We start from the raw sequence: 19218 nt of genomic DNA on the forward strand, positions 1-19218 counted from the left end.
ATTAACATTTTTTTATTTGCAATAAAAGATATAAAATTTACATATCTTTTTTATGTATAGCTGAAAAGATAATAAAATAAAGTAATTAACTATATGCATACACATATGTTGTGTAGGTAAAGAGCCCGTTGAGGAAGGGTTTGGTCTTTACCCCTCTCACTAAGTATTTTTTTTGGTAAGCCTCAATCCTCTAAAGAATCTAACCAAGGTAAGAAATATATATAATATTAGAGTCCCTAGCCACCCTGTGAGCCGGGCTTTTACCGGAGCAAATCAAAAATTAAAATAATAATAAAAGGCAACCCGCCCTCCCTTGTTCCCAGGGCAAACACGTTTAACCGGAGCACAGTAATAAAAAGAAAAGGATTAGTACAATTTATAGGAATTTGTCTAAATGACTTATTTTATAAAGTAAAAAGTTTATATCTTAAACACACAATTCAACACATTGATAATAGTAATAATAGTTTTATTTATTTTTATTTGGTTTATGAAATACAAAAGGGAAAAAAAGTCAATTTCTTTTTTGATATATTATATTCAACTAATCAAATAATATGTTTTTTTTTATCAGAATGAAATAATAATAACAAAGAAGTATACAAAGAAGAAGTGGGAGTGGGGAGATGGTAAGGGAGATAAGATAAGATAAGATAGAATAGAATTTTTAATGCATTTTTTTTTGGAAATGAAAGAAATAGAAAAATGATGAATCGAGGGTTACTACTAACACTACTATTGCTACTTGACTGCTATTACTACTAATACTATTATTATTATTATTATTATTGTTGTTGTTGTTCTTTTCAGTTATGTACAATACGTGAGAAATGGATAAAAATTAAATTAATACAATTAACAATGAAAAATAAAGAGGGAAATAGAGAAAGGGAGAGAAGTAAAGTAAAGTAGAGTAGAGAAGTCGAGAAGAAATGGAATGGAATGGAATGAAAATAGTATAATATAAAATAAAATAGCAAACACTTCTTTTACTTCTTCTTTTTCTAGTTGTGGAATGCGTCTCTCCAGGATTTCAAGTTGGACGGAATACGTTTCCATGTTGAAGGCTTCAAGATACTGACACCTTCCAAAGGATCGAAACGTTTGTTCTCTTCCATTTCCATTGTGTGTCTATAATAGTAATAAAAGTTATTTAGATTAGCAAACGTTTATAAAAGCGTTTTCTTTCTTTTTCTTTTTTACCTAAGAATTTCTTCACGTCCGGTATCAAGATCAACTTCCATCAAAGGAATAAACTTTGATTTCATGACAATCTTGTATCCAAAATAAAAGATGAGCACGATGGGAATACCAATATAGCAGGCCACGATATCCAATGGGTCAACAGGATCTGCAGACCAGGCGTCATAGCCCTGGCCGACCAAGACAAACGAACAGATGAGGAAGGCGAAGATGGGGCCGACAGGGAAAAGACGGGCCTTGAACGGCAAGTCGGACACAAGATGACCCTGGGCGACATAGGCTTGACGGAACCGGTAATGAGATGCGGCAATACCGAGCCAGGCAATGAAACCAGCAACACCAGAGATGTTCAAAAGCCAGTTATAAACGACACCATTTCCAAACAGAGAGGTCAAGAAGGCAAGCATACCAATTAGGCCAGTCAAGAGAACGCAGTAGATGGGAATTCCAGCCTTGGTGACTTTCTTAAACACACGGGGTGCCTTGTTTTCGCAGGCAAGGTCATAAAGAGTTCGGCTGGAAGCATAAAGTCCGGAGTTACCGGCCGAAAGAACGGTAGTTAAAATGACAGCATTCATAAGGTCTAGTAAAAAAAATGCAAAAATTAGTTAACTTTTAAAAATAAAAAAATAAAAATTAGGTCACTATAGCAACATACGAGCAGCAGGTTGAATTCCAGCTCTTTGGAAAACAAGAGTGAAAGGCGAAACAGAAACATCTCCAACATCATTCTTGAGAAGCATAGGGTCATCAAAGGGAATAATAAGACCGATAATGAAGATCGAAAGGATGTAGAATAAAACGATACGCCAAAAGACCTACAAATAATAATAATAATAATAATAATAATAATAATAATGATAATTTCAAATAAATAAAATCATATTTGTTAGTTAGATTCTGTCATTTACATAAATGTATATATATATATATACCTGTTTGATAGCCTTTGGAACGTTCTTTTGAGGATTTTCACTCTCTCCTGCAGCCACACCAATCAACTCTGTACCCTGGAACGAGAAACCGGCAGTCAGGAAGGTGCTGAGGATACCAGTACCTCTGACGCCACCAGATCTGAATACTTCGACACCATAGTAGACATCGCCCAAGACAGCAGTGTCGACAAGAATTCCAAGGAAAATGAAGACAATGACAGTCAAGACTTTGATGAGAGCAAACCAGTACTCCGCTTCACCTATTTTAAATAATAAAATAAAATATATACACGGATAAATTAATATATAATATATATCAAAGTCAGAAGAAGCAGAAGAAGCAAAAACTCCGACCTTTTGACATTATATTATGTACACACACACACATATATATAATACTATTATTTCTTTTAATTGAAAAATAGAAAGATTCTTACCATAACCCTTTACTGAAAACAAGTTGAGACTAAGGACAAGAACCAAGAATACAATTGACCAAACGTATCCAGGAACCCATGGAGCCCAGAAAGCCATAACCATTGAACCGGCAGTCTACATATACATATGATGAAATAGAGTGTGAGAAAATAATTACTTACGATAAGGTTTAAGATCAATGTTTCACGACTTGATTCAAGGCAGTACAAGAAACGTAAAAAAAATAAAAAAATAACTTACAAGTTCTACAGCCAGAGTGACAGCCCAGTTATACCTAATCCAAAATAGGTTAGAAGATGTTTGATCAATAATACAAAAAAAAGTTAACAGTCATACCAGTAGTTCCAACCCAAAGCAAAACCCAAGGCTGGATCGATAAAACGACCAGCATAATTGTTAAAACTCCCCGAGATTGGAAGAAAAGTAGCCTTTGGAATGTGCAATAATGAAAATAGAAGAAAAAGAGAATTGTTGTTAACAAAAAAAAGAATATATAAAAGAGGGTTGTATGTATATATATATATATTTACCATTTCACCAAGACACTCCATCATGAAGAATACCATGATACCAATGAGAGCATAGGCAATCAATGCACCGCCAGGACCTGCGTTGGCAATTGATGCACCAGAAGCCAAGAAAAGACCTGTACCGATAGTACCTCCAAGCGAGATCATAGTAAGCTATAGAAATATGATATATAAATACATATGATATGGTTGTGGTGGTTGTAATGGTAACGTACATGGCGAGCCTTGAGACCACGGTGCAGATGTGGTTTTTCACTTTCGGCTGTACCGGATCCAGATACGTCTGATCTACCGGTATATACTCGTTCGATGTCTTCCACATACTGGCTCGCTGAGTCTCCCTTGACGTCTACGGAATGGTGCATTGGGCTTCGCCGGGAGAGGACATTTTCCATTGCAATTGTCTCTGAATTGTCTATATCTTTACTTTTCGATCTACGCGCAGGTGATCCAGACATTGTATGAGAGAGATTGTTGATAATCGATATGTTATGTATATGGATATATATTTATATGAATTTATATACACAAGATAATATATAAATATATATATATATAGTATATATAATATATATATTATTTATCTATTTATTTTTTTGATCTTTTTGTTGCAAAAAGAAATAAACCCTAAAATTATTGTGGTAGGACTGTCTTGATAAGATTATATTTTTTTTTAAAAAAAAAAGGTTACGGTTAAGGAAATAAGATCTAGATTATCAAATTCCCTTTCCGATATATATAAAACAGTTAATAAAACGTTAATCATAAAAGGCTTTTTTACTGTAAGTCACAAGCAATTCAACCAATTAAATATACATTCATATTCATAATCCTTTCAAGAGAGGCAAATAATTATATACTCTATAGTCATCGAAATAATAAAGCATTCATTTTTACTCAATATACCAATGCTAAATACTACATGCTCAAAAAAGAAAGAAGGAAAGAAAGGCTTGTTTGTTTTTGCCATTAAAGAGTTCAATTGTATAGGCTAACCATTGTTTTAACATAAGATTCTACGCGATATATTAACCACTATCAATATAAGCATATATGCAGGTAAAGTTCTTGTGTATTTTGTGTACTTTGTGTGTACCGATAAATCAATGCAAAATATAATATAATATGTATAAAGATAAAAATAAAAAAATGAAACCAAATTCATTTCCAAAGAATTGTGACTTGCAGACACAGTATCTGATCACTGTTAGTTTTATTGTTTTTCTTCTTTTCACTATATGTATAGGAAGTATATCAAAATCAATTGGTAAAGAAGAAGGCTCATTATTATCTATTTATTAATATAAAAATAAATATTTTATTAATTGCTTCAATAAGTATACTGACACTATTAAATAATCAAAACGAGTACATTCAAATGAGAACAAGAACAAGAAGTAGGCAACATTACAGCGCCAAGAGTGACCCCATTTTCATGTACATCCCGACAGGTTAAAACAGCGTTACTTTTCCCAGAAATATACATCGTTCCTTTAACCACACCTTATTTGCTTGTCTTTTTGCATAACTATTTTCTTACAACTAAATTACTCATATCATCAACAAATAACTACGATTACAAACACAAATGAGCCATCTCTTGGAACGCCAATTAATAGCACCATCAAGTGTTAGGAAACTATCTTGAAAAACTAAATCAAAACGCCGCAGACCTGGCAGACCAAAAAACCCCCTCAAATCTCTACAAATGTTACGAGCTTTTTTCTGAATGTGAATCATAATTCTTCCTATAATCATGTATATATCCTTACAAAAATTGGCAGATTCTAGTTCCATCATATGTGGACCAAGTCGCATATGTTGACCATTTGTCCAAGGACTCCAATCCCAAATATGCATAATTAAATTACAAGCATTATACTATGTCCACAATCCAAAAAGATGGTAGTAGTTGTGCTATACTGGATTTCCTACACGACGTGGTAGAAAACACAGTCGAAAAGTTAAATGCCTTGTCTACTCGACTATCACAGTACCCAAGATCTAAACTTTAGTAAAGCATGTTTAATATGCTGTAAAAACCAAGATTCAAAATAGAAAATGATCTATAAAAACAAATGCTCTATATCGGAAACCCAAAGTCCTTTATGAATGGGGAGAATTTTGACTCAGAAACTGTGAATATTCTTGTAAAAAGCTTGTTCAATAGAATCAAAGAGGCAATGAAAACTCGTAGTGACTACACCATATATTATATTATTATTGTTTTGGAAGATATAGCATAAAGAAGCTGATGTACAGTTTATTTAATAATAAAAATCAAGAAATCTGACGGTATTTTAAAGTTAACTCACAGCTTTTATACGAGTTAGTAATTTTTTTTTAACAAGTCGGAAGCTTTCAAATCCTGACATTTCTTACAGTGTATGTTACAAGGTGTGTTTGGTTAAAGTCATCTGTCTGTATTGAGTCTCCTCTAAAAAATAAATCTCCACCAAAGTAATATTAAATAGACCATTATTATTATTATAGGTATTTATTTATTTTTTTGGATTTTTTATTTACAAAAATAAATACCAATTTTACATTCAATCATGGTCCCTACTCTCCCAGATACTACTCTTACCCAAAAGCAATGTTTCATAATTGGTACCCGCAAATCACAACTTGCCTTAGCTCAGGCTGAGCTCGTGCGCGAAACTCTGCAGAAATGGTACCCTCATATTGAATTCAGAGTTCACTCAATGTCAACGACCGGCGACCGGGTTCTCAATGTGGCCCTGAATAAAGTTGGAGAAAAGAGCTTATTTACCAAGGAATTCGAGATTGCCTTGCAAGACGGCCAAGTCGATTTGGTGGTACACAGCCTGAAAGACTTGCCGACAGTCCTGCCACCCGGAATGCATCTCGGTGCGGTAACGAAACGTGAAAACCCTCATGATGCCATGGTAATCTCAAAGAAACATAAAGAGCATACACTGGCCACACTACCAAAAGGATCGGTAGTTGGTACGAGCAGCTTGCGTAGAGTGGCTCAATTAAAACGAAGATATCCTTTATTGATCTTCAAGGACATTGTAAGTAAATTTATATTATTGCCGCCGCTACTGCTACTGCTGTTTTTGTTGTTGTATTGAGCAATTCAGTAACAAAGAAACTCAACTATACTTGTTTTATTTTATTATTTATTTTGTAGCGTGGAAATATGTAAGGTTTGCTTGAAACTTATCAAGATGAAATATTAACAATTTTTGGTTTCTATGTGTGTGTACGTGTTAAAGCAACACGCGATTAATGAAGTTGGATTCGGCTAATGGTGAATTCGATGCTATAATTTTGGCTGTAGCGGGTCTGAGACGCCTTGGAATGGGAGACCGGATTACTCAAATTATTGGGCCATCCGATTCATTACATGCTGTTTCTCAGGGTGCCCTTGGCATTGAATGTCGAGAAGATGATGTAGAATGCCGACAGCTGTTGGAAAAATTGAATCATGACCAGACACGTATAATGTGTTTGAGTGAGCGTTCGTTGATGCGTACCTTGGAAGGTGGTTGTACTGTACCTATTGGTGTGAATTCATGGTTAAAGCACAACGAGAGAATTTTGTGTCTGCGAGGGCTTGTGGCTAGTTTGGACGGTCAAAATGTGGTAGAGTTTGAAGATGAATTATCATTTGCCAATGTGACTTCCACGAAAGAAAAAGAAGCATTGGCGGTCCAACTTGGCAATGCAGTAGCAAAAGCACTTATCAACCTTGGCGCGGGCGCCATATTAAATGAACTCTCCAACATTCAACATTAAAGAAAAGAAATATTAATTTCTCCAAACATATTTCTTTCTTTCTTTTTGCTCCTCTTCTTTGTATGTATGTATATATGTAATTTGATTATTTGGACTGCTTCTTTTCCATATTACTTTAGACTTTAAAGCGTTCCTTTTAGGACAAAAGAAGAAAGGAACAAATAAAAAAGAAAAAAGATATCCAAAATCTGTCTTTCCTTTTGGTTCTGTTTTGGTTTTCTCTGTTGCAATAAATAACAGTAGTAATAAAAGGACTTTCTTGAAAGGATAATAAATAATGCGCATGATTTTTTATACCCAAAGTGTATTTATTACTGGTTCCTGTCCTGGCTAATTGACGAAAAAGCCACTGTAGCTCACACCCTTCTTGTTTGTCGGAATTTAGGTGACCTATTCTCTCTCTCCCCTCCCCTCCGCTACTTTTCTTTATTTCATTTACTTTTTAGCTAATGGCATCTCAATCAGCAAGACGTGTTGCCACTGGTTTGGTACATGTCATTCCACGTTCAAAAATATCTAGACCTAATATTTTCAGGACTTTTTCTACTACAGGTACGTTACTGGTCTTATAAATCTCACGTCAGAGTATATCCAAAGAAGAAACAAAACAAAACAAAACAAAAAAGTAACAAGATCATGTTGAATTCGTAAAAATAAATAAATTATTCAGGGCGGTCATTGCAAGACATTCCTTTCTCGAAAAGATTAGAATACCCTCGATTTGCAATCAAACCCGAGCATGGTCATTTCATGACCGTCAAGGATCTATCAGCGTTTGATAGTCAACTTTCCAAAGGTCAGAAAGCTGACACACTTGTCACACTAGCTGGTCGAGTTCAGGCCAAGCGCGAATCGAGTGCCAAACTAGTATTTTATGATATTATTCAGAATGGAGAGCCAATACAGGTTGTTGTGTCTCGTGGAAGGTTTGAGGGATCGTTCGATGAATTTGCAGCTGCAAACCAAGAGGTGTGTCGTGGTGATATTGTCTGTACGTAAAAATAAGAAGAAGAATATGTAATACGATATAGTATAGTGTAATAAAAGAAAGAATGAAAAGGCGAGACTTTATTTACTTTATTTTGTTATAAAAAATTAAAATATATAGCTTTTACGGGTGTACCTGGAAAGACAAATCATGGCCAACTCAGTGTGTTTGTAACCAAGGATATGAGGGTCCTCTCGCCTTGTTTACATGACATCCCGAAACATGAATTAAAAGATCCAGTATGTTTCATGTCAATGTACCAACTATATCCAAAAGAAACAAATAACAAGTACTTTTCGATTAATTCACAACACAATTCCATTCTTGAACATGTCCATTTATTATTATTAATTAATTGTAGGAAAAGCGATTCCGAGAAAGACATTTAGATATGCTTGTAAACCCTCATGTTACGGACATAATGCGTACTCGTACCAAGGTGAGAAACCCTTTCTCTTTCATTCTTTTTTTTTTTTAAAAAAAAAAACAACAAACTCACCTGGGAAAAGATTATTCGTTTTATTCGAAGGTTCTTGGATGATAGAGATTTCTTGGAAGTAGAAACGCCTGTTTTGTCTGGGAAGGCAGGAGGTGCAAATGCCAAACCTTTCGAAACCCACGCACATGCCCTTGACATGGATATGCAACTCCGTATTGCACCTGAACTTTATCTAAAGGTAAATAAAGTACAAAGAATATATTAATTCTCTTTACATTGATTTACAAAAAAAACGGTTTTTTTAAAACAACGATAATAATCAATATATCTATATTAAACCAATAGCAATTGGTTGTGGGCGGTATAGACAGGGTCTATGAAATTGGAAAGCAGTTTAGAAACGAGGGTATTGATGCTGATCACAATCCTGAGTTCACGACATGCGAGTTTTACCAAGCATACGGAAATTTAGAGAGTCTGATACAAGACACAGAAACAATGCTGTCAGGTAAAGTAAAACTAAAAGAAAGAGATAGATAGAGAGATATAATAAAGTAAAGAAGACAATGAAATCAAGAATGCAACTAATATTTCGAAATATTTTTTATAGAAATGGTGGAAAGTATTACTGGAACTCGTATTCTTGAATCTCACAAAGGTGAAGCCATTACATTTGACCGACCTTTTAAGCGAATCAATGTTTTGGATCGCCTTGAAACACAACTCGGTATTCCGATTGCAGAACTTGATGGAAAACGTAAGATTTCTAAACAAACAAAAAAATTACCTGATAAAATTCTCAAAAGAGCAAATGCGATCCTTACTCACTACCTCTTTTCGGGTGTTATTGCGATTGGTTGCCTATTGTGCAGTCGGTGTTGACACTCTACTACAGGCTTGTCGTGAATTGTCTATCCCAGTATCACGTCCTTTTACTACTGCACGCATTCTTGACAAACTAATCTCCCATTTGATTGAGCCTGAATGTACTCAACCTACATTTTTATACAACCACCCAATTGCATTGAGTCCACTGGCAAAAGGAGGTGTAGATGAGAAGGTAAAGTAAAATAGGAAAAAGAGAATAGCATATATATATTATCAATAATAGTAACCTTGTTGTCATTATTATGATTATTAGGGTCGTCGTATAGCCGCTCGTTTCGAGCTATTTGTTAGAGGAAAAGAAATTGTCAATGCTTACGAGGAGTTGAATGATCCTGTGGAACAACGTTTGAGATTTCAGCAACAAGCAAATGATCGTGTAGATGGTGACGATGAAGCTCCTGTACCTGATCTTGCATTCTGTCAAGCCCTGGAGTACGGTCTTCCGCCAACTGCTGGTTGGGGAATGGGTGTAGACCGGGTAGTCCAGATTTTGACAGGAGCTACACACATCAGAGAAGTGCTTGCATTTCCTGTAATGCGTCCCCTCCAGTCAACCACTCCCAAAACAAGTATAAGTGTTGCCTCTTTTTAATATAATGTATATATATATTTCTTACCCGCATATGTTATATGACTTATTTCTCTATTACTACTACTATTACTGTGCGTTTGTAATAGGACTATATCTATTGATCGATTGTTTGTTTGCTGTGTGTATACGGATATTCTGGATTTTTTGTGACATTTACAAATCTGCACATATACACATTTATATAGTAATAACATTTGAATGTTGCTTTATTTATCAAACCAATTGTCTAACTTTCATGTCTCGTTTCCACATTTGTTTATATATATATCGTCACCTTTAATTATTAAGGAAATTGTATACAGAGAGAAAGAAGAGAGAATTCTTGATTATTCTATTAGAGTATTAACTCATAATATTTATACCACATATATTCTGTATTTTATGTACTACTTCTAATTATTATTATGGATGCGAGTATTATAAAATCAACCATAAATAAATGGATATAGTGTGTATTTTGTTTAAGACAGGAATGCTAATCATTCAGGCACGACGTCTATCCAGAACAATGTGTTTACTTTGATCGCCACTTTTTTACTGTGGGGGTACACTGTAAGAAATGGCAGGATTTGTACCTCCGACCTCGTAATCTTTATAGCCAATAGCATGCTTGTTTTAGCCTATTAGCTTTACTTTTTGTCAAATATGATTTATGGAATTTCAGGTTATTTTTGCATCTAATCCAATCAAATATTCTAAATATGATAAGTCTATACCTTTTTAAAGTATCTCTATTCTTATAATAGATAACTTTGTCCTTAAGCCGAAAGTCGAGGTTTTAATATAAGTGCTCATTAAAATCCAGTCGACCTTATATTCTTCAAAAGTACCTGCTTTATAAAGGCCACAATAACGATAGAGTATATATGCATTGCAAGATTTTTTATATGAACTTTGTTCTGATACTCTTTTAATTGTTCAAAAAATCTTATAGAACTTTTATCAAATGTCTTTAGAAATCTACCTTCGCATAGTAGTTCGTAACAGACATTGAGAGCTTCAGGAACAAGCTGAAAATCATGCTTCAACCGAGACGCGAAGAAGGAACCATAACATAGCGTAACAGACTTGAGTTATACTCACTCAACGAAGCTCAATCCATTGAACTTTTCAGATTTTCTATGCCAGAGATTAAAAGTATTACCATGGTACTTGGCCTGGAATCAACCTGTCATATTTCAAAAATAAGAGTCAGCAACATCTTTGGCTTTGCCATGTTGATGTATCAATACAGTTCTCCCAAACGCCTTTTTGGCATGTCTCTTATTTTTGGAATGGACCCAACGAGTATATCAGCTGTTTTGAGAGGAATAGAAGACATGATATACGAGAAAATAAGATGGGGAATTCAGTTCAATACGCATCTTTTTCTTGGTGGTTTTTTGGATGTTTGTATCTCCCTTTGGTGGAATATTTTGAATAAAAAAGAGCTTAGAATATAGAGATTTAGCATTACTGCATATCCTCTGTCTTCTTTATAATAATAATAATAATAACGGATCCTTTTGACAGATAATCATGTATCTGAAAATGTAATTATTTTCAGTTAATTTCAGCCGAAGATTGACTTTAAGCCCTACCCCAAAAGGAAGTGCTTCAGATTCATGTTGCACAAAATACTTGATATAGGCATACTTGAAACCCCGTGTTCGAAGATGAAAATTTGTAGCTGAAGATCAATCTTCGGACTAAGGACCAAGTTATCTTTTATCAATACTAGCCTTGATAGCTATTCAATGTGTTTCTTTTAGAGACCCTTAAAAACCTTCCAGCCTTGTTACGGTTCAGCTATACCCAGGATATCGCTGATAAGCCATTAGATTTGAATAATTTTAGTGTCTTTAATTCTAGCACTGGGTTGAAGAGGTTGGAAAAAAGGTGTTTTGCATTGACTGCAAAAACATGGTAGCGTTGAAAGTGGGATATATATAAAAAAGAGAGAGAAATTAGTCCTTAATTAAAATTCCACTATAGAACACACTTAAAACCTTGGAAAACTTGCAAATATCTCAGTAAAATCGCCCCCCTTTTTTTTCTATAGTGTATATATATATATATAAAGTTTGGTTTTCTCATTTTCAAATGCGAAACTCTATATTGCAACTTGGGCTTGACTTTTCTGACAAACTGAAGAATGGATATACATAAAACTCTAAACCCAACAAATGAATGAATGAATATTATGTTTATTTGTGTTTAATGTGCTCAGCAATTATTGTAACAGATTTAGCAATTTCAGCGAATGAGGCAAGAATATTGTTCTGAAAATCATCTCTCTTCCTCAGAAACCTAGCTTGTTCCCCCAAAAGAAGGATAACTTTTTTTGTTAATTTGTTGGTCAAGTCATCCTCACTATCCTCATTATCTTCATTATTTTTGTTATCCTCATTGTCTTCATTATCCTCATTATCCTCATCTGCAGCCTCATCTCCATTTATATCCTCAATGTCATTGTCATTGCCATTATCCTCTTCCTCACTCTCACTCTCATTTTCATTTTCATTCTCATTTTCATGATCAGCTTTTTCTTCTTCTTCTTCGTCTTCTTCTTCCTTTTCGAAATCCTCGTCATCCTCATCCTCATAATCATCTTCGGCATTGTTCTTATTGTATTTATTCGACCGATTATTCAAATTAAGCCGGGTCTCCAACTCTTTTACATCCATATAATCCTCCTTGAAGTAAAACAAACCATCCAAATTAGTTACATTTCTTTTCATTTTATCTACTGCAACTATTAAGAGATTCTTTTTAAAGAAATATATAAATAAATAATAATACGAACTGCTTTCATTGCTGCTAGAATAGCTTTCATCAATTTTTTCGACAGGTTAATTTTGGCTCCATTTACGTAAGTGCCTTTGGACTGCCCAGCCGCTTGAAGAAGGCCATGAAACAGATCATATTTCTTGTGTTTGACACCGTGTAAGGAGAGAGCCGGCAAGGTTGTAATCTGTACAGCGTTTACATGTTCCAGCACTTTTTCCCATGCCTTGTTCTTTTGTTGTCGGTGTACCGTAGAAGGACAGAATTTTGCTAGGGCGTCTAAGAATGCCAGTTCTCTCTCGATACTCCACTCTCCTCGAGCTAGAGCTTAATTGTTATTAATATTCTGAGAGTATATCTCCAAGTATAAGAAATGAAAAGAAATAGAAAAGGCAAACAAACAAGGAACTTTATCCTATTCCTTCTACTCTTCTTCTTCTTATTGTTCATCAAATATCTCTCCATATTTCGATCAATAGGTGATTCTTTATTCTTTATATATTTTATATTATATTTTATATATATTCTGGTTTACAATATATGTATATCTTGTGAATTTGGCTATTACCTTTCTTCCTGGGTTTACTTTCTTTGCTTGACTGAGGTTTTGGGCGCTTCATTTTTTAATACTGTTGCTTTTGTTGTCTGTGATTAGGAATAATATTAATGTAAATATGAGTATGAATGTAAAGAAACAATATTGCAATGAATACTCAATCTTATTTTTTTTATAGATTTTTTTATATTTATTTATTTATTTACAGAATATATTATAATTATATTAACTTTATGCATTAGAGAAAAAATATGGTTTGAGTAAGCTTTTGCGGGCAATGTCTGGAAATTGCTTACAATTTTTCTTTATCGAATATATACATACATACACACAAATAATAAAATAACTTAACCAAACCATAGTAGAGAAACATGTGTGTGTGTGTTTTCTTGACATATCCATAATACTATGGTCGAAAAGAAGGGTATAGTGACCAAATATAAGTAACTCAAAAGACTTGTTATTCTTCTTCTGCTGCTGCTGTTGCTGTTTTGGTACCTTGAAACTCCATTGATATTTCATCACTCCTGTAAGATACAGATTAGTGTAGGAGGTATTATCAGGCAAAATAAAGCATATATTTATATAAAAGAAAAGTTCTGGTTGGTTTATTTTCCAATAGATATGAACTTGAAGATCATTCCAACCATTTCTTCTTGTGGTGTAATTGAAGTTAAGTAATATCAATGTATTTATTTTTATATTTTAAATAACATTAAAATATGGTTTATTACATAATAATTAAAGAAGAAAAGAAAGAAAGAAGGGAAGTAAGGAAGGAAGTAAGAAAAACACTAGATCAAATATATATATATATATATATATATATATATTGACGCAGGGAATTAATATAAAGTCATAAAGAAGGAAATAAAATATATATTTTATCTTCTTCTAAATCACATCAACAAGGTCAGGATATATACTTGGGTAAAAGAACTTTATGGTTCCTTGGGTTATACGGATATTGATGTCTTGAATAGATAGCTTTCATAATATTACCATTACCATTACTATTACTATTGTTACAAAACAAAATTACACTCAAGAGCAACTGTTGAGTCAAAAGGTACATATAAAAGTCATAATAAAACAAAAAAAGATAAAAAATATTTAAGCATGAATATTTATTAAAGGTAAAAACAAAAAAGATCGTTGATAACCCATATTTGAGAACTTTATACAGCCAAAGCTAGCTTGAAAGGTAGATCCCTCTTTTTACCCCATATCGGGTAGAAATTCACTGTAGCCATGGCACAAACACTTTTACTTTTACTTAATTACATCACAACTACAATAATTATTTAAAAATGTTTCAAAATCCCTATCTGTCTCTCGATCTATTTCTCTATCTCTATAGTTTTGTCTACAGTCCAATAACAGCAATGTCGACACACGAATATCTATACACATAATTAGCTATAAGCAAATCCACAAATCAGCCTTTCAATTCCAAGAATACACAACCTAAGCAAGAAAGAAAAATCACATATCCTGACCAGCCCATCGAGAAGCTTGCTATCAATATTCATAAGTTAGTTGTGTCAGTAACGCAAGAAAGGTATTTTAATTGACTATCCAAATATTCTCAAAGAATATCTAAAAAATAAAAAAATAAAAAAGTATTTATTGAAACCCCACCTTTCAACAAAACAAGAGCAGAAGGAGAAGGAAAAGAACTTTCAGAATACAGACCAGAATTAAGAATGTGCCTATTTGTCTCTATTTTTATTTGAGATATCTTTTAGCTCAGAATCTAAGATTAAAAACCATCAGAAATCCCAAAAATCCATTCAATGTATGGCTATATAAGAAAAAAATGGTATACAGGGGTATTTATTCCATCATATTTATCGACTCTGATATGAATTCTAATATGCAATATAGAATAATTGGTTTAGATAGAGTGCAAAGATACCATCACGAAACAAATCAGAATCCAACCCCCCCCCCCCCCCCCTTTCTTTTTTAAGTATTATCACGAAGCCCAAAAAAAGAAGTGTTGGAATATGAAAATCAATTTTTAACGGCCTGTTGTGAAGGTCGTATAAAAAAGGATAAGTCACCCAACGTGGTAATAAGATATATTGTCAATGTACGCACACCTCTCGTCAGTTTTTTTTTCTTATCATTCAGACAACATCGTTAAGTACTGCATTGTGAATCCTTAGCCATCACACTAAACTATGTTTCTTAATTTGTCATCTACTCAATTGACATGAGTATCAGTCCCATCGTAACAATTGTTGTTACCATCTTTTAGTCGAAGATAGTTTGAGAGCTGTAATACTCAAACCTACTACTGAATTACTTGAAAGAGAAAACAAGATGTTCAATTACTGTTTGCCTTACAAACTATAATATTCTTTAATGCTAATCTCAGATGCTTGTCAGATGTACATGGTTTCTTTTGTACAATCTCCACAACATGTCTCTGTGCTCCGGGCACCCTCAGACTTTTTTAGGGGATTTTTTACTTTCGCAATAATGATAGTAATCATAATGATAAAAAAAAACGAGCAATATAATATAACAACATTTCCAGCATTCGCTTTTATTTCGACTTTTATCCCGCATTTAGACCTTTAGCTAAAAGCCATGCTCCCAGCAGCTCATTTTATTTTATCTAATTAGAAAAACAGGATGAAGTTAGAGATCATGTCATACAGCTTATAACTTTCGTCACGTATTCTTTAACTTACTTGTTTCTCAATAAAAAAAGTATAAGGCCTATACTACTTGGTAATTGTGTGCCGTACACAATTGACAGTAGAGAAAAGTTATATAAAACTTCATAGGCCAATGACCCCTTCCCCCGAGGGGAGGGGGGAGCAAAGCTCCTAATATATATAATAACACATTTTGGTTAAAAAATATAAGAGTTGATTTTTTTTGGCTATGCTTATAACTAATTCTAACACTAGCTATGACTCTGGTCCGGATTTTGCTAGTAAAGTTAGTTGTTAGTAATGTTAGTTGTTCATAATGTTAGTTGTTCAAAAAGTTAATTGTTTGTAGTTAGTTGTGAGTAAGGTTAGTTCCCGTTGCTTGTTAGTATCTGTTGCTTGTTAGTATGTTAGTATGTTGCTTCTGTTGCTTCCTGTTGCCAACTCTTCTTCTTATTCTTCGGCATCTTCATAATCACCGTCATCTTCACCATATTCTTCTTCATCTTGATCTTCTTCATAATCATCATCGTAATCATTTTCTTCTTCTTCATCGTCTTCTTCATAATCACCATTATCGTAATCACTTTCTTCTTCTTCTTTCTCTTCTTCTTCTTCTTCTTTTTCTTTTTCTTCTTCTTCTTCTTTTTCTTCTTCTTCTTCTTCTTCTTTTTCTTCTTCTTCTTCTTCTTCTTCTTTTTCTTCTTCTTCTTTCTCTTCTTCTCCTTTCTCTTCTTCTTCTTCTTTCTCTTCTTCTTTCTCTTCTTCTTCTTCTTTCTCTTCTTCTTCTTCTTTCTCTTCTTCTTCTTCTTTCTCTTCTTCTTCTTCTTTCTCTTCTTCTTCTTCTTTCTCTTCTTCTTCTTCTTTCTCTTCTTCTTCTTCTTTCTCTTCTTCTTCTTTCTCTTCTTCTTCTTCTTTCCCTTCTTCATCATCTTCTTCTTCTTTCTCTTCTTCATTATCTTCTTCTTCTTCTTCATTATCTTCTTCTTCATCATCATCTTTTTCTTCTTCATCATCATCTTCATCATCATCTTCATCATCATCTCCTCCTCCTCCTTCTCTTCTTCTTTCTGCGTCTCTTCTTTCTTCTTCTCTTCTTCTATCTTCATGTCTTCTTTCTTCTTCTCCTCTTCTTCCTGGTTCTCTTCTTAGTAATTCTTCTAGATCACTTCTTATTTCTGCTGTTCTTCTTCTTTCTGCTTCTCTTGGGTCCATATCCCTTCTTCTTCGTACTGCTTCTTCTATTCTCGTTTCCTTTGGGTTGATATAACGAGCTGTAGCTTTGTGCTCCAGCTCATTTTCGGACCATATCTTCTGTTTTTTTATGATATGGCCCTGGGACTCGGAAGCAACGCTTCCGAGCCCCCCCTCTTTCTCCAATCGTCGCTTAAGCCCCTTGGGCAGGTCTGGCGCTATAGGTATATTATTGATTAATATTATATTGTTTATCTACTATTATATAGAGACATTACTTACCAATCATTCTCACTTGTTTGATCTTTCGACCAAAAACTTTGACTAGATTAGTTTTGGCTAATCTAACTAGAATTGTATGTCTCAACAGCTTTGGGACATGCTTGTGAATGGCCTTTGGGCCAAACACAAGTGAGCCGTTGGACGACACTTTTTTTCGGGTGCTGATGCTGCTGATGCTGCTGTTGCTGCTGGTGTTGCTGTACATTGGAGTAAACTAATGAAAAAGCGCAAAGAAGAAAAATAATACCGTGAGAGTGTTTCTTTTTTTAAAAACGCGTTATAATCTTTGGGCCACACATTTTGAGACGCGTTCTTTTTTTAAGGCGCAAGTTATGGCCTTTGGGCAACACACTTTGGAACGCCATCCTTTTTTTTATTTTGACATGAGCCAATCATTTGCAATTTTGAATACACGTGTCTGCAACAGAGTACTTGAGTGCGGGCAAAGTGACTAGTAAGAGACTTTATTATTAGGAAAAGCTTTCAAGCTGTATAGTGTCTAGAGTCGAGTTGCTGGCCTCTTTACTGCCAACTACTATTTACTTTTTTTATTTTTCTCTCTCCTTCTACAAGTTTCAATCTCCTAATGTCGCTGTTTTTCTCTTCCAAATGGCGATTGTCACCAAATACACCCGCCGTCTCAAGTTCCCAAGATCAAGATAAAGGGAAAAAAATTGTGATTATTTGAATACTCCCCTTGAAGAAATTCATTTAGGTTCAAAGTTAAAGTACATAGACAAATCCCATTTGTACAAATTCTTATTCCAATTAGACAAACTGGTTAAGGATTTTAAATCTTGGTATATAAAGGGTGTATAGCTAAGATTCATTAAGTCTCTAATAATAATAATAATAAGGAGATATATCATTTCTTAAAAGCACCATTGATACTTTTTTTTCTTTCTTTTTTGTCGGTATTATTTATTTATTTATTGGACCGCCGCGCCTTACTAGACGGCTATTTAAAATACATTATGCAGTTTGTGGTATACATGCCCTGAGGTATTCGGGATTGTTTATGGAAAAGTATCTCAATATTAGAAAAAGTAGATACTGTAAGAGTGTGTTGATTATTAAAGAGAGTCAAAAAATAGGTTTTATATATATTACAATTTGAATCACTGCTGTTTAATGGCCGGTTGGCTGGCTTACACTGTATAAGTGTGTAGTGTATGTATGCCTGATATATAGCAGCTCTGGTGATTGTCAATTTGCCAGGATCATTGGCAAGAAAGAAACCAGTGATTGGTAGTTGATTTGTTCCAGACACTGCACAGTAAAGATACACATAGTAAGTGAGGAGAATTGAAGAGTAAGAAAAAAAAGTCTTTATTAATTGATATTTGCATTGTATTTATACTATTTGTTAATTGATACTTGGTATATAAATGTTGAATAATAATACTACTGGAAAGTATTTCTATTGTTCAATATAGGGGATCATAATAATGGTGTGAGAATATGATATGTTTGTGGTATTGATAATAATAATGGATAAATAGCTATGTTAATATTGTGATTGTTAGAGTGTTTATTCCTAAGATTGTGGAGTCTGTACCTCACTCAACTGTGGTGCGTATACAGCTAATAGAATAACCACTCATATCAACCATGATTTTTACTGAGTTTGGAGTTCGGACCCGGGAGAGAGCAACATACAACTGCCCATGACCAAAGACATGGTCGGGAAGGTACAGACCAACTTTGTCAAGGGTCTGGCCTTGGGACTTGTTGATAGTCATGGCAAAGGCAAGACGGGCTGGAAATTGACATCGCTTGAACTCAATGGACATGGTCGATCCAGTTGGGTTCAGCTTGATCCTGGGGATGAGCACCACCTTTCCAGCACTTGATCCAGTTACAATGGTAGCCTTGATGACATATCTGCTAAAGTCATTGCATATAAGGCGGGTACCATTGCAGAGGCCATTCTTGGGGTCCAGGTTTCTCAGTAGCATAATAGGACATCCTTTCTT

General features: G+C 34.2%; 6 protein-coding genes across 6 annotated transcripts; 2 read left to right on the forward strand and 4 right to left on the reverse strand.

The window, feature by feature from the left end:
- Nucleotides 1-1199: 1199 nt before the first annotated feature.
- On the reverse strand, nucleotides 1200-3253 carry PHYBLDRAFT_109215 (hypothetical protein; the record flags this gene model as incomplete). Its single annotated transcript, XM_018428099.1, has 7 exons — nucleotides 1200-1786; nucleotides 1862-2021; nucleotides 2139-2398; nucleotides 2576-2690; nucleotides 2817-2850; nucleotides 2913-3004; nucleotides 3107-3253. 7 exons carry the CDS (start codon nucleotides 3251-3253, stop codon nucleotides 1200-1202), a joined length of 1395 nt encoding a protein of 464 aa, XP_018295000.1.
- A 1404-nt stretch (nucleotides 3254-4657) lies between these two features.
- Nucleotides 4658-4966, reverse strand: PHYBLDRAFT_62849 (hypothetical protein; the record flags this gene model as incomplete). Its single annotated transcript, XM_018441025.1, has 1 exon — nucleotides 4658-4966. One exon carries the CDS (start codon nucleotides 4964-4966, stop codon nucleotides 4658-4660), a length of 309 nt encoding a protein of 102 aa, XP_018295001.1.
- A 695-nt stretch (nucleotides 4967-5661) lies between these two features.
- Nucleotides 5662-6871, forward strand: PHYBLDRAFT_19005 (hypothetical protein; the record flags this gene model as incomplete). The annotated part of the gene is made up of 3 exons (XM_018439696.1): nucleotides 5662-6144; nucleotides 6264-6274; nucleotides 6349-6871. 3 exons carry the CDS (start codon nucleotides 5662-5664, stop codon nucleotides 6869-6871), a joined length of 1017 nt encoding a protein of 338 aa, XP_018295002.1.
- Nucleotides 6872-7621: 750 nt separating this feature from the next.
- On the forward strand, nucleotides 7622-9778 carry PHYBLDRAFT_154757 (hypothetical protein; the record flags this gene model as incomplete). Its single annotated transcript, XM_018433350.1, has 8 exons — nucleotides 7622-7862; nucleotides 7980-8098; nucleotides 8221-8298; nucleotides 8369-8536; nucleotides 8644-8806; nucleotides 8909-9055; nucleotides 9171-9358; nucleotides 9440-9778. The coding sequence occupies 8 exons, from the start codon at nucleotides 7622-7624 to the stop codon at nucleotides 9776-9778; spliced, it is 1443 nt and encodes a 480-aa protein (XP_018295003.1).
- Nucleotides 9779-16020: 6242 nt separating this feature from the next.
- Nucleotides 16021-17447, reverse strand: PHYBLDRAFT_62845 (hypothetical protein; the record flags this gene model as incomplete). Its single annotated transcript, XM_018441024.1, has 3 exons — nucleotides 16021-16047; nucleotides 17000-17178; nucleotides 17243-17447. 3 exons carry the CDS (start codon nucleotides 17445-17447, stop codon nucleotides 16021-16023), a joined length of 411 nt encoding a protein of 136 aa, XP_018295004.1.
- A 502-nt stretch (nucleotides 17448-17949) lies between these two features.
- PHYBLDRAFT_165462 (hypothetical protein) lies at nucleotides 17950-19035 on the reverse strand (the record flags this gene model as incomplete). The annotated part of the gene is made up of 3 exons (XM_018435244.1): nucleotides 17950-18077; nucleotides 18395-18511; nucleotides 18840-19035. The coding sequence occupies 3 exons, from the start codon at nucleotides 19033-19035 to the stop codon at nucleotides 17950-17952; spliced, it is 441 nt and encodes a 146-aa protein (XP_018295005.1).
- Between the last annotated feature and the right edge of the window lie 183 nt (nucleotides 19036-19218).

This window comes from Phycomyces blakesleeanus (assembly GCF_001638985.1).
Source record: "Phycomyces blakesleeanus NRRL 1555(-) unplaced genomic scaffold PHYBLscaffold_5, whole genome shotgun sequence".
In the NCBI taxonomy this organism is placed as follows: domain Eukaryota; kingdom Fungi; phylum Mucoromycota; class Mucoromycetes; order Mucorales; family Phycomycetaceae; genus Phycomyces; species Phycomyces blakesleeanus.